At 31.3% G+C, this 15,602-nt stretch overlaps 2 protein-coding genes across 2 annotated transcripts; one reads left to right on the top strand and one right to left on the bottom strand.

Moving 5' to 3' along the window:
- Positions 1-764: 764 nt before the first annotated feature.
- Positions 765-7,286, top strand: LOC148598574 (uncharacterized). Its single transcript, XM_088562586.1, has 2 exons — positions 765-963; positions 3,140-7,286. Exon 2 carries the CDS (start codon positions 3,193-3,195, stop codon positions 5,050-5,052), a length of 1,860 nt encoding a protein of 619 aa, XP_088418712.1. The 5' UTR covers positions 765-963; positions 3,140-3,192; the 3' UTR covers positions 5,053-7,286.
- A 2,043-nt stretch (positions 7,287-9,329) lies between these two features.
- Positions 9,330-15,439, bottom strand: LOC148598573 (uncharacterized). Its single transcript, XM_088562590.1, has 3 exons — positions 15,154-15,439; positions 11,770-11,938; positions 9,330-9,754 (listed from the first exon to the last, which is right to left on the bottom strand). The coding sequence occupies exons 1-3, from the start codon at positions 15,377-15,379 to the stop codon at positions 9,343-9,345; spliced, it is 807 nt and encodes a 268-aa protein (XP_088418716.1). The 5' UTR covers positions 15,380-15,439; the 3' UTR covers positions 9,330-9,342.
- Between the last annotated feature and the right edge of the window lie 163 nt (positions 15,440-15,602).

Raw genomic sequence — 15,602 nt, 5'->3', positions numbered from 1 at the left:
TAGCGTTTTAGAGCATCATTTATGACTCTCCTGGATGTATTTTATCTAAAAAAATATATTGGCTAGATTAAGTGCAGGCAAAAGCTTTTATGCCTAACGGCAGCTACGCGCCTGGCTAACTAGGCCTTTTTCTGTCGATACTCGCATTATAAACACTTCTCTTGTGATAAAAGAATTGAGATTTAGCTTCCTCATATTAAATACCTATGATATTAAATGAAATATATCAAATACAAAACAAAGAATACTCAATCAAGCTTAATTCAATATCAATATGGCTGCTTAGGGGAAAATAATAAACTCTGCTTTTATTGAAGTTTATACAAATCAAATTGTAGACCTGCTTACACCGGTGTATGCACATCTAAAGCTGACAGATCCACAATTTGTAAATTTAGGATTAGTGCTCATACTCTTGGAATTGAGAGAGGACGCTACCAAAATATCCCCAAAAGTAACCGTTTTTGCACTTCATGCAATACTTCACAAATTGAAGATACAAAGATGAAGTGCATTTTTTTTTATACACTGTCCAGCCTATAATGTACGTATACCCAGACAAGTTCTCATCAACAAGATAAAAACAAAGACAAAAGTTTTTTTTTTAATTGCAGAAAATAATATATCTTTAATATTAAACAGTAACTGTTTGATTGTTATAAAGCCATAATTAAATATGTTTAGCCTTGTCAATTAAATGAAGTATTAGTTTAAGGCACCTCCGCTCCAGAATTTCAATATGGTTATTATTATTACTGTCATTTTTATGTTTGGATTAGTGTATTGAGTCATAACCATTTATTTTAAATGTGTTTGAACGAATAAATATTTATTTGTATCTGTGAATTTTGGTGACGAATAGTTTTTGTGACGAATCAAAAACATTCTTAACGTACTATTTGATTACCCGCCTACCATTTCCTTCCTCTGCAGTTGTAGGCCCCGTAAAATCATTCCAAGCAGGTAATTAATTTTTTTTATCATTCAATGAACACTAAGCAGCGAAATGGAGTCAAATTGAGCTCGCTTCAACAGTTCTAGAAGGTTATTGAAATAATATGAAGTAGGTGTAATCTGTAAGGAGACGTAGTTGATTATGCAATTGCTCTGTGCATCTTGGGTGATGTAGTAATATCTATAAGTATTTTGTCTGATTTTTTTTGGGACTTGACTTGATTATGGATGGGATTAGTGTTCGGTAATTTTGTTGTTACCCTTCTTTGTCATATGGGACTTTGGGACACCAGAGTATAGCCTATGCCAAAGACACAAGATTTCGCTGAAAATTTGAAATTCCGTAAATTCAAAGAAATAGTTATTTGTTGTTGCATGCACAACAGACAACACTACTGAGCTATTCTTTTATCGAGGCAGAGTTGTCTTTCTTTTTATTTGTTATGCATTTCTCGATTAATAAAACAAAACATCCGATCTTACAATTGATATACATATTGTATACAATCAAAAAGAATTTTATAATTCCTTATGCCAGTTATGGGAAATTTTATCAGAATTCTGTCATTTTTGTTGCTGAGTGCCAATTGTTGACAAATTACTGTAAATTGTTACTTGTATTTTCTAATTTCTATGTTGACGAAAATATAATTTCTCACTAATTTGAAAATAAACAATTATTTGAGGTGGTAAATCTTTATTTTCTTCGAACTACCAACAACCAAAAATTGTCTGTAACAACGGTAAACGGAAAAAAAGTCACAATATATATTTTGTAAGGAACAGTCAATTACATGTAAAACAAACATATCTCACTACAGATCATGTCTGGGTATTGTCACCTTTGGTAAGCAAGTGTGTGGCTTCTTTAGCTCACAAACATTAAAATGTGATTATAGTTGAAAATGCAAGTGAATTATGATTTTTAAAAAAAATAATCTTATTAAAATACAAATATTTTTAATTATCATTTAATTGAAGTGATATAACACTGAACAAAAAATAAATTGTTCAACATTTTTTACACAACATTTTATTTAGATATGTTAAGATCAAATCTTAATTCTCTATTCTAAATGGTGAATACACGGCAAATTAAAAATGAAAAAAATATGAAAAAAAGTTACAAAAATTAAAAAAAAAACCACACAAACAGAAAATTATATAGGATTAGAATTTCCAACGAAACATAATGACTTTCCTATATGTGTGTATCACTGATCATATTCTGGCATTTTATATTGTGACTTTTTTTTCCTGTGACTTTTTTCTTGTGACCTTTTTCCTGTGTCTTTTTATCCATGACTTTTTTTCCTACATTCGTAACAACATCACAGGCATTTTGACAATGTAAAAATTGTGATATGGATTTAAAATGTCATCAGATTTGAACAATTCACATTTTAGGGAGAAGCCAATATATGATATGAATGAGCAATTTATTTAGTACATTTTTGAAATGGGTAGGTGTCAATAGAACTGTAGGCCAAATTTTATTTCAAATTTGAACAATATGTTATGTATGAGACTGTGAGTGTACAGAAAAACATATACATTAATTTTGTTGATAGTGTAAACTTTCATTACATACCCAGTTTTAACTTTTCAAGAGCTAGTCAAGTATTGAACTTTGGTCTGGAATCACACTTTTCATGTCAGCAATCTCAGACTATGCAATGTATTGATGTTTTTAAGCCTTTACAGTTAAACACTAACATCTGACCCTGCAACCCTCCTTTTTATTTGAATATTGATATTCATGCATGAGGTTAGAACAATGTACAATGTGCCATACAAAACGTTGGAAGTAAAATGCTTCCAAGGACTTTTAGGTTGAAATTGTGCATGCCACTATGCTTCTATTCTAAGGTTATAGGCTGATTTTATTGGTTACTGGTATGGAAACTTTGTCACCAATTAGTACAGAGAGACATAGCCTACATGTACATTGTATAGGGATTAAATCCAAATAACTGTGCTCTTGTGAGGCAAATTTTTTTTTTTGCTTGGTTGCCCCCCCCCCCCTTTTGCAATATTATACATGTACCTGTTAACCTTTGAATTTTAAGTTCAACCTACCTATACTTACATTTGTACATGTAACCTATAAAAGGAACTGCAAACACTAATAGATTCAGTGTGAGTCCAATTTAACCCATATTATGTATATATTTTTTTATTACAGGTTTTGAAATAGGTATATTCAGCAGAATTAAATATTGACATTGTGATGCAGCCATGACAACTATAGAAATTAAATTTAGTGAGGGTGAAGAAACGCAAAAAATATTTATTCCGGAGGTTGCTGGTAAGAGTAGAATTCATTTAGTATTTGGGAAGAATTGTTCGACTGGGACTTCTAAAAAGAAATCTAGTGACCACATAGAGACTGTTATGATTGATGATAAGGTTTGGTATAGCTGTAAAATTTGTCAGGTTAGATTCCAAATTTGGCGTATTGCAAGAAACCATGTGGCAAATTACCATCTTAGAGAGAAAAGTTACCTGTGTAATATTTGTGGAAAATCCTTCATAGAAAAATGTAATTATAATACACATATGAAATGTCATAAGGAGCGTCCATTTCAGTGTGAGAATTGTCCCAGGAAATTTGCTACTGAGGAGGAGCGAAGAATACATGACGAGGGTCAACATGCTGGACGTGAGAGGAAATATCAATGTGGCAATTGTAATAAAATGTTCTTGCAACTTTCACATTTAAAACAACATGTTCTTATACATGCTGACGAAAAGCCTTACAGATGCAAATTTTGCAATAAAGGATATGCAAGGCCAGATAATTGTGCCAGTCATGAGAAAAGTCACGAAAATGACAAAATTTATACATGTAATATATGTTCAAAAAAATTCCAGACTGAAAAGTATATGCAAAGACATATTGATAAACAACACAACAAAAACAAAAACAAGATTGAAAGCGTTAAGAAAGACCAAACAGGTGATCAGAAAACAGAAGCAATTACCATTGAAGGAAATAAGAGCAGAGGATCAAAGAATATTAAAAGTGAAGAAATTGAATCTGCACTTGCTTCGATAAGTGGCAGTTCAGAAAATAAGGTCAAGGATGTCAATGTGAAAAACCAGGACACCTCATTTAATGACATTGTCAAAGAAAGTAAGGATTCAAGTGAGCAGAGTTGTTACCAGGCTGATAACCTGAATATTGCTGAGATTGTTGATAAGGGTGGCAGTAATAGTACTCCTCCTGAAAATGAAAAATCAAAGAAGGCAGAAGATAAGCCCAAAAAGCAACCCATGTTGTTTCGGCCAAGGCATCAGTTCATTTGTGACACTTGTGGTAAAGTCTTTAAAAAGAAAGACTCTCTTCAGCTTCATATTTACACACATACCGGAGAAAAGCCATTCCAATGTGAACTATGTAACGCTGCATTTAGACAGAAACACCACCTTCAACGTCACATGTTAAGACACAGTGGACAGAAAAATGAAATTTGTAGTGTCTGTGGGAAGGCATTTGCGCGAGCTGAGCATCTACATCAACATCTATTGAGAATGCATTCTGTTGACGGGAAGGCTAGCTTGTTGAAACATTGTCAGATTTGTGGCAGCATGGTACAGAATTTGAATAAACACATAAAACAAGTTCATAACTTGGCAAATAGTGACAAACAATTGAATCGTTGCCCAATTTGCCATGGGACATTCCGCAGTTTGAATAAATTCAATAGACATATTATGAAAGGGAAGCACTTCAGGGAAGAAGAGGTTGATAGAACTTGTCCAATATGCCTGCAACAATTTAATAAGAAAGGGTTGTATACTGTTAAAAGACACATGATTAATGTTCATGGAAAGGATGGTCAGGTAGAACCACTAGCATGCTCATCTTGTGGCAGGCAGTTTATTGATGAAGCATCATTATCTAAACATGCCTGTAAAGGCTATGTACAGAAAACACCAGGACCAAAAAGGAAGAGGAGTGCAACGGTAGTAAGAGCACCTAAAAGAACCAAGCAACAAAGAGATTTGGAATTGGATACATCCGAAGAAGAGAGTGACAGTGGTGAAGAGATAGAAATTGAACAAGATGGTTTCGATGTTTTAGACTTTATTTAGTTTCCACTTAAACCTTCCAACTTTAATTAATTTTTTGGCTTGTGGTGTTTTATAAAAATGAAATCAGTTATTAGAATATATAGTGTATGTTTTTTAATGTTATGAATTTGTGTAAGGCAGTCATTCAAGCAACAGTTTCAAGTTTTTAGTTAAATGGTAATTGTCTTTGGCAGAAATAGAAACTTTCCAGAAACAAGAACTTTGGCCTAATTTTATTCACTGGTAGAATTTTTTGCTGAATATATCCTTCAAAATATGTTTATTTTTGGTCTCTAAGTTGGTCTTTATTATAATATAATATTATTTTAATGTTGCAACACAATATCTCGTGTTATGCATGTACAATGTACATGTGTACATTGTATGTACTGTAATTTCTACATTTAACAAGTCTCATTACACATTTTTTTGTGCTTTGTTTAATTTGTATTTCCTACATATTTTTTTTCAACTTTGCTTCGTGTTAATGCATGTGTTGAAGATTTGTGCTAGAAAATATTTGGCAATGATGTTGGACCAGAGTCACCAGTCGATTCACTTGTCTTGAATTGTTTATGTGTAAAATCATTTTGACATGACCTCACAAATATGTCGGTATATGTACAAGACATTTTAACTCCTGTGTTCACCTTTTGTCAGATACTTCAAACTATGAATTTTGGTTTAAGGTGTTTTTTTGTTTAGAATTTTTGTAAATAAACTATTTTTTCTTAAATTTCATGTACATGTAGATTTTCCTTCCTGGTTTAAATTGTTTTTCCGATTTGTGATGGAGAGTGGAGAAATGACTTCAATATAAGCAGAAGGAGAACAATTTTTCTCATAAAATCTGTTGACTTTAGGAATCTTGGAACATGTAAAATGGCAGGAAGTCTTGCTGAAATTTTACCGCAGCCCAGTAGTTAAAAATCACATGCTTAGAATGGGAGAAATGAAAATAGTCAATACTCTTTTGGTCAGGCAAGAAAATGTAGAAGAAAAGTATGTCCAAATATAATAATATAAATAATATAAAAGTATGGAGCTCAATTGTACATGTATATTCAATTGTAGTACATATGTCAGGAAGATATTACATGTAGATCTAAAAGTTTCCATTTCAGTCAAGGATTTTTACTGTGTAATTCTTGAATTGTACATGTAAAATTTTTCAGCCTTCTACAGGAAGATTTGCCATGAAAATTCAATTTAACCTATGAAATGTACCAAGTATGTAGGGTACAACTTCCCTTGCCATCGGTAATTGGTAGAAATTCTAGGGCCTTGTCCTAATGTGTTCTTATAAGGTACTTCATACCTATTTCATGAAGCATTTTTTGTGGTATTCTAAAAAGTGTTTGGTAAAAAGTAAAAAAAAAAAAATGATCATAAAAAGCATTTTAAAAGAAGTGTTGATGTGTAACTGTATATGGTAAAACTACAAACATTTAAGTCATATATCTGAAAAAAGCCTCTTTCAAGGGAGATAATTGGCATTTACATGTAAAGTAAATTAGAAAAAATTCAGATGAGTCGTTGGAAAGAGTAATTGTAGACTATGGCTTTAAACTGTATAAATATATGTCAAATTCCTACTGGGACCTGATTGTTGTATATGTACATGTTTATCAAATGAGACTACTTAAATGTGCTATTTATATATATGGTTTTTCAATTCAATACATTTACTGGTACCCGTAATTATTTATTTGACATGTACATACATGTATAACAATAACTATTACATGAGTCACAGCTGAAGTTACTCACAAATTTGGACTTTTAAGATAAAAAAAAATGTGTGATATTTTTGTATTACATAAGCACATGATATTATAAATTACTGGTAACTGTAGGAAATGTATTTAAATCTTTTTTTTTCTATATTTCATATATATTACCTGTAAATATACATTATTCAGATGGTTATTTCATTCTTTTGGTGGAGGAGATTTTTAACACTGTTAATGTTATTGTTTTCTCTTTTTGCAATCTGATTAAAATCAGCTGTTGTGAAGCACTACACTGCCTTGCATTTTGGAGTGTAAGGCAGTGTAATATGTCGTAACAGCTGATTTAAATAATTTTTTTGCAGTACAATATCGTTTCATGTTAGTCTTAGGTGTGGATTTAACTTTCAGTGTTGTAACTATGCAAGTCAATTTCTTTGTGAAAACTAACCAGTTTTCCCTGTACTTGTATACATGTACATGTATATGTTACAGTTATTAGTTGAATAAAAACTACAAATATTACGAGTTGTGTCAGGAGATAAGGAGTAAATGATTCATCGCAAAATCGATGTATCATGATACCATTGGTCACAATAGAATACGATACATTTGAATAAGGTTTTGATATAATATGATTCAGGTCAAAATACAGCTTTTTTTTCAAACAATTGATGAAATTACTATGCAGATAGTATAATAGGACATGTCTTGTGAGGAAAAATCCATTAATCTTAAGATCGAAGTTGACTCGAAGAACAACGAAATTCATAATTTTTAAATTTGTTGAATACATTTTATTCCAAATTGAAGAAATATTATAGGACATGCAAATGTATCATATCATGAGGTAGGTGTATTGCTACAGTGCTTTACATAAAATACATATTGATTATGAATGGGATGCTTCATATACTTTGAAAGCTGTCTAAATCAAACCCCTTTTAGATTTTGAAATTTGTTTTAGACGGGGTTTTTGTTAACCAAGGTTCAAAATACATGTACATACATACTAAATTATGTGAAGGGATATTATAAAGTGTCTGGTTTAGTCAGGCGAATATACCCGGTAATGCAATTATGGTCAACATTATGGATTTCTATGCTTAAAAAGATTGGCATAATTGCAAAAATTCCAGTGCAGAATACAATTTATAAAATGTTTTACGTTTGAAATAACTTGCTAACAAATGTACCTATCAGTGGCTCACTGAACTATTTATATGACCTAAAAATTTGCAGTCATATAATGGTACGACACTGTTGTTGTTGGTCTGTGCCTTCGTCTGTAGACACTTGGTTTTTGTGCCATAACTTGAATTTTCGTTGGGTTTTACAGCAAGGTTCCAAACCAAAGAAAAGTTAGAATTGATTTGTAGGGTTATGACCCAAACTGTTTTGGAATTCGGGGCCAAAAACAAGCATTTCATAGAACATGTAGAACTTAACTACATAACTCCAGTAAAATCGTATTAATGTTTATAATATTGTTTTGCAATTTTCTATATCATAAAGATCAGATTTGGATTGATTTTGGTGGTTGTGACTTAAAATGTTCATGGATGAAGGGACAGAAATTGGCATTTTCCTGATGTCTAGAGAATAGGTTGACTATTTAAGGTCTCTTTCAAATTAACCGACAAGATGAATAACCAAAGAAAGGGTAGGGTTTATTTTGGGTGGTGGATGACTAGAACCAATGAAGAAAATTGGGCCAAAAATGCATTACCTGAGTTCCAGATGATTTAACTTGAGTAAAAATAGAATGGGTCTCATAGTGCAGTAGTGTGATTGTTAGGTCCCTTTTCTATGAATATTACGCTACAAATACAAATATTTGATATGTAGTGAAAATACATTACGCCAATCAAAATTAATTTCTTAGTTCTCAGGCCTTTTTTTATGAATAAAATATATGAACGGAAGGAGGCATTTCTTCTTTATCGCACAAAAGTGAAATTTGTTCATCGGTGATATAATAATGGTGTTTTCTTTTTATTTATGTGACAATATAAATGGGTAATACATGAGGCACACCAAAGAGATGAGGGAAGGCCTGGGAATCAAGAAATTACTTAGTCTTAGCAATTTCTGCCTTGAAATAATGATACCTGAATACGAAGGCTTATCTTTGAGGTGATAAGATACTAATACAGCAGTCTTCCTAAAAATCAGACAAGGTGATTCATGCATGTCAAAAACCTACCAAATTCAGTTTTATTTCTTGTTCATAAAAAGATACTGATCATATAACCAGTCTTAGTTTTTCATTTGGTTGATGTGTTTTAAGATAAAAATTATATAGATTGTACGTGAAATTGGCACTTTTTCTTGATTTGGTTTGATTTGGTTGATTTTAGTGGGAGATGAATGTGCAAATGTATGATTTTATAAAAAGTGCAGATCTGAATGCAGAAGTTGTTATTGTTAGAATAGCATACATTATGTATGTAGATGGAAAAACCTGTTTGTTTGGGGTTTTTCTTCACCTTTAATCACTTTACCAATTTTACTTGGACTGGTACTTAAATGCATTGCATTTAACAGGATAAAAAAACAAATCGGGAATGAAAAAAATATTTTAATCATCATCATCATCATCATCATCATCCCCTGCAGATGACCTAGAAAACAACTTGTTAATAAATGACTGTTTTGCTGCTAAAGATTTCTTATTTACAACTTCTTCTGTCACTTTTTGCTTTTTCAACTTGTCTATTTTGGAATTCATTTTCTTCTTTCGTTTACTTTTGACTTCTTCTTCTGTCATTCTCTGAGTCACTTCAACATTTGAATTTTTTGGAATCTTTTCTACCCAAGTTTTTCCCTGTTTAACTTTACGTTCCTTAATTTTTTTCATTGCCAAACTTTTTTCAGCATTTTGAATGTAAAAGTTTGCTTCCCGTTTCACTTGTGCTATTTCTGTTCGCATTCTCTGTTTATGCACTGCCCTCTCATAAGCAAGTCTTTCATTAAGATGGGCCCATTTAAATCTGAAAAGAAAGAGAAAGATTATGTAGTAATCACAGATACAGCAAACGATCAAAACTTCCTTTGAGAAACGGTAATTAGAACTACTAGGCCATTTTAGTGGTACTAGGAAGACTTACCATAGTAGTTATGATTGAGTCAAACAGAGTGACAACTCCAAAATGGTAAATACAAGATCTTTTATATTCAAACTTTTATGATATTAAGGATGTTAGCTGCTCATATTCAGTAATTTTTGTCACAGTTTCAAACTCCTCTAGTTTTATCCATTTCATGGCATAAATATTTTTTGCCCAGTGACCCCCACATTTCTATTCATGTTTCATTTAACACACCTTAAAATGTTATTTCAGAAGTTTATATGAAATCTTTGTTTTAATGTTTTTAATAAAGAAATCCTATGAAAAATCAGGAGAAATTCTTTTCCCACCAAATTTCAAATGCTTACATTTGTTTGTATATCTAAAAAAATGAGCACACTTTTTATCATTTTTTTTCTACTTTTACATTCTAACTCTAGCATTAACAAACTTAAAAAGATTTCACAAGGGCTATTTGGAGTCCTAGTTATTTTTAAACAGAGCAGCAATAAAGAAGTTGGAAAGATAATTTTGAGAAATTATGTAACCACAAACATAATACACTTAGAGACATGAGGGTCACTATATACTAAGACTGATATAATGAGGGTTTTAAGTGGCTAAGAATCATGCAAAATGTAATACATGGTTAGAAAGCCTTCATAATCAGTTTTTGATATTTTGTTTAAAATGTGGCAGTAAAAAGAAAATGTTTTGTGGCTTTTCATAGAACCTTTGTTCATAACAGATAAAAATTATATAAAATGCACTGTAGGATTTAAAATTAAGGGAAAAAACTCTGTAAATGACACTAAAATACAATAGAAACTGTTGGATTTTCAATGTGAATTATCTCCTAAGAGCAGAGAGTTTGGAATGAATAATTATACATTTCATCGTATAGACCTACATGTATAAAGCAACTTAATAACACAAATAAATATGTAGCCTTTTTTTTTGGGTGTATCACATTTTACAGAATGTGCATGATTCTTACAAAAACTGTAGCTTAATAGTAGATCATAATATTTTCATTCTAAGATGCACATGTACATGTATGTAAGGTAATAAAAACATTAACATAGAATGGTTCATGTACATGTACACTTCAATCTTAGTGACATATATTGTAAATGAATTCTCATATTTTTAAGGGGAAAGAACTACTACTGTATGTTACTACTAAATGTTTTCGTTGGATTGTTGTAATAAAAATACACAGTACAAAATTTTTAAGGCCAAAAAAAAGAAAATAATATGTGTGTTTCCTGCTACCCTACCTACCCTAAACATCTCATGCCCATTTTGTTTCAAGCATGATTAAGATTTAGATTGTTTCCCCGTCAACTCAATGAAAGATGTTTTTTGAAAAATACAATAGTTTCCCTACCCTATTTTTCAATTGCTTGTAGCAGGAAACAAGACTATTATTTTTTTGGCCTTATGTCTAAAGTTGACTGTATACATGGTATAAAAACAGAAAATTAACATTTTTCATCTCTTTTGTATCATCCATAATTGCTTTGTGTTCACCTGAAGCCTGGGTTTGATCCTCGGCTGGGTCATATGAAAGACCTTGATATAAGTAGTCACTGCTTCTCTTCCATACACAGCATATAGAAGCTTGTGCAAAAACTGGTTGGCATGAAGTCTACTGTGTATAAAAGGGTGACTCAGATATCCCTTACCTATAGGCTATCGCTTCTGTGAGCTAGTACATTAAAAACCTGGTTAAGTGTGTTGGACTATCTCCTATTTTTATAGTAATGGTCAAGACAAAACATTCTCATCCAGAAATGCATGAAACATCCTCCATAGGACATTACACTACAATCAATCATTCCATAATTGCTTTTTATCTACATTGTACCTTTGAACAAATTTTAATTTTCTTGATGTTTTTTTTTTTTCAAAAAGTATAATAATAATTGCATTACCTATGGAGATATCTGAGACTCCATATCTCATCATACCATCTACTTTTCTTTTTTCCACCTATCTGTGAGCTATTTAATTTTGAAGCTACTTTTTTTGCAACTTTCTTGTCTTCAAACTCTATCCAGCCTTCAGAAAACATTCTGCCTTTCTTTGTGTTTACAGCTTTATCTACAAGTAGATAGAAACATGTTTTATAAGGGTATTTATTCAATTTTGCCCAAACTGTGCATGAAAATGACTTAAAAAAGGAATACAACATGACATATACATGTACATGTACATGAATGTGCATTAGAAAAAAAGAATATCACATTTAATTGTTCCATGCAGCCTCAGGCCACTACAATATACATTAGGTACACAATGTACAATTTGTTACAAACAATTAGTTCTAAATCATACATTATTGTAACTATACCTTAAATTTTCTCAAGGTAATTATTTCTATTATTTTTTTCTCAATTATTCACCCACAAAAAACAAATAAGGTACAGGTATTTATGTTTATACATGTACAAGTAGACAATCAAATCTAAAACTTATTTTGTTTCATAAGGATAGACTTAAAATAATGATACTTGGTCATGTTAGTAAAAACCAGTATATTGAATAATGGTTGTACAATGTATCATTTCTAAACTGTAATTTAACGGCACATTTTTATATGTATGAAAGATATTTTTCATGGAAGGATAGTCAAAATGGGAATTTTTTTTTTTGTAAATCCATGTATCAATGGGCTATAAGAAACAGTTTACATGAAATGTAAAAAAATGTTTAAATTCCTATCAGGAATTTCTGTTGAGGTCACTCTTCAAAAACAGTAATTGGATTCAAACACACTTTTAAATTTGTTTGAAGCTCTGGATTTCACCAGGGGCCAGAACTTTTGAATTGTGAAATATGTGAAGTAACTATTACAAAACTTTAAAGAATTATGGTATCTGCTGACACTGAGATTTGAGCTTCAATCATGGTTTAAAATGTTATTTACATGTACATTTTAAGTCGGTACTGTACATTGTGTGACAATTAATAAAGATATACATGTGCAGCAACTTTCATGTACATGTAACAGTATACATTGTATATTTCATACTTACAATACTTTTGACCATTTTTTTTTAATGTACATGTACATTGTATTTGCAAATAAAAAAAATTCATCTCCAAGTTTTTCTGGTGTGACTTTTAAACCTGGGAATTAATCAACATAAGATTATGATTTGTAAACGTAAATGTATATGTACATTTTGTATCTACATGTATTAACTAGAATTTTTAACATTTGGTATTCATTACTCCAATTTGTTGCTTATTTCTCAAACCGCTAATTTATTGGTACATGTACCGGTACGTATAAATTTAGAAATACAATATACATACATCTGTATAATAAACACATGAAATAATACACATTTGTATATACAATATATACATGTTAAAACACAGCTCTCTAGAATTTGCAAAAACTTAAATTCATTTCTACATATTAAATAACAAACAGGGAAAATGTGGTTTTTAGCTTGAAAAAGGGTCTTTAGCTAATAATCCCTCAATACAAGGATAAAAAGGGTCCCTCTATTGAGAAACTACATTTTTATCCTCTAATACTGGTATAGGGTAATACATGTGTATATGTACTGTATAGCAGGTAATTCCTGAGGGTGCCAAATTTCATGATATTCTACATGAATAGGAGTATTTAATTTACACAGTCTTTATTAAATGTATAATTGGTCTCTGGGAGATACATGTAACTGTTAAATATCTGGAATTAAATTGGGCAAGAATTTTTTTGCAAATACCTATACCTTGTGAAAGAGTAATCAAGGGAAGCAAGGTTATAGCAGTAATCAAAAGAATGTAATTCAAGGACAAAGACCAGACATGGAAAACAGACAAACACAAAAAAGAACATAAAGTAACATAAACCATACATACAAAGCAACAAAAGCAAATGAGCTACTCGGACTCCACCAAAAACTGGGAGCATGGACCAGGTGCACCGGTAGGGTAAGCGAAAATGGCAAAATAAGAACCTTGCAAAATTTCCAGCTTTACAGTAACTAAATTGATTGTGTGTTCACAACTCCTTAAAATAACCTAAAATTGTGCAAATAGCAATCAGGCATCACAGCATGCAGATTATGTGTGTGTGTATTTTACAGATTTTGAGAACATTATCACAAGATATACATGTAAGTGTGTGAAGGATAACTCTTAATTTATAGTGAGCATTAAGAAACAAAGTGAGCTCTATATGGAAATTAAGTAGTTATTACATGTACAATAGTAACATGACATACATGTACATGAATCTTTATTTCCATAAATGTAACCAAATTCAACAACAAAATGTTAAAAAATGTATGTCCAGAAAGTAACAAAGTAAATGGAGACTGTTAATATGGAGAATATTCAATATTAATTTCAACATTTTCTTGAACTAAACAAAGACAAATTGGTAATTTAAGATTACTTTTCAGTATATTCACCTACAACTTATCTGATGTTCTTAAGTCTTTTCTAAGTTTTGCTTCTAATCAAAAGGAGTGAATACATGTTACTAATTATACTGATACATTTTGTAAATGTACATGTATGACCAGTTTAAGAGGTTTGGGAAAATAAGTTGGATGTACATGTACATTCATTTTTCATTGGCTGTTCCAGAACCTACAAAGTCTTGAAAAAAAAAAAAAAACAATAAATATGTGAGCAAAGGCTCACTAGTGATATCCCCACTTTCAATCACAACATAAGGAAAATAAACAAATTCCTTGAACAATACACATGTAAGTTGTCAATTTTTTTTATGAAAACGGATCCCACCATATGGCATACTGAAAGGAAGAATGTGTTCAAATTTTAAGCCAATGTCATGGGTAGTAGCAGAGAACAACATGACGAAAATTTTTTTTAATAACACATGGAAACAGGGACAAGGGTAAAACTGTAGAGTATTAACCCCCTCTTCTTCCGAGCGGGAGTATAATTATATCTCCAATAATATATATTGTCATTCAAATATGAAACATACATGTAAATTTATGAAGTTTTTCTGTGACACATTGTACATGTCCATGAGAGAAAGACATTCATTAGTTGCTTGAAATTGATTCAGTCAGTTGCATCAAATCTTTGATCTGTACTTGTTACATAGATTAAGACGACCCCACTCTCATCAATCAGTCAGTGGACTTTTAAATTCTTGAATCAGTACAAAGTAAGAATTGTGGGAAATAAATTTTATACAAATATCAGACCCAATAAAAGTGTAAAAAAAAGTATGACTGGAGTTACTCACGAAAGTTAAAATGAAATTCAAAATTGGTGAAGCTCACTTGTATATGCCTACTACATATTAAAATGTAAATTACCATCTGGTTGTAAAAATATTTTTCCAACATCGCCATAATCACTGAAGTAATTTCTGATTATTTTCACGTTCATAAGTGGTGGAACTCTGCTTAAATATATAATTCCCGGTTCTTTAGATTTTTTCTTGACTTTAGGACTCATGGCTTCTTCCTTCTGGTGGCCACTTTCAGTGGCATCATCGCCTAAATTGGATTCAATTTCATTTTGCTCTTCTTCCATTTCCATGTTTCGGTTTTTTCGGAACTCGCCGAACACCTCTGAGTTTTCCAATCTAATTGTGATAGACCTAAAAACTGGAAAATAAAGGCAATAAAATGAAAGCAGTAAGCAATCATACCACCACATACAATGGTGTACTTATAATATAATATGAAAAAGCAAGAAAAATTGTAACTATGACGCATATTTCTCTAATTTCATACTTGAATGTTTTTAAGAGGCAGATGAT

The sequence above is a fragment of the Perna viridis genome, chromosome 14 (assembly GCF_037379345.1).
Source record: "Perna viridis isolate PV_CMFRI_1.1 ecotype Kerala chromosome 14, ASM3737934v1, whole genome shotgun sequence".
NCBI classification, from domain to species: Eukaryota; Metazoa; Mollusca; class Bivalvia; order Mytilida; family Mytilidae; genus Perna; species Perna viridis.
Note: the sequence above shows the minus strand (reverse complement) of the source record. Positions and strands in the feature narration are given on the sequence as shown.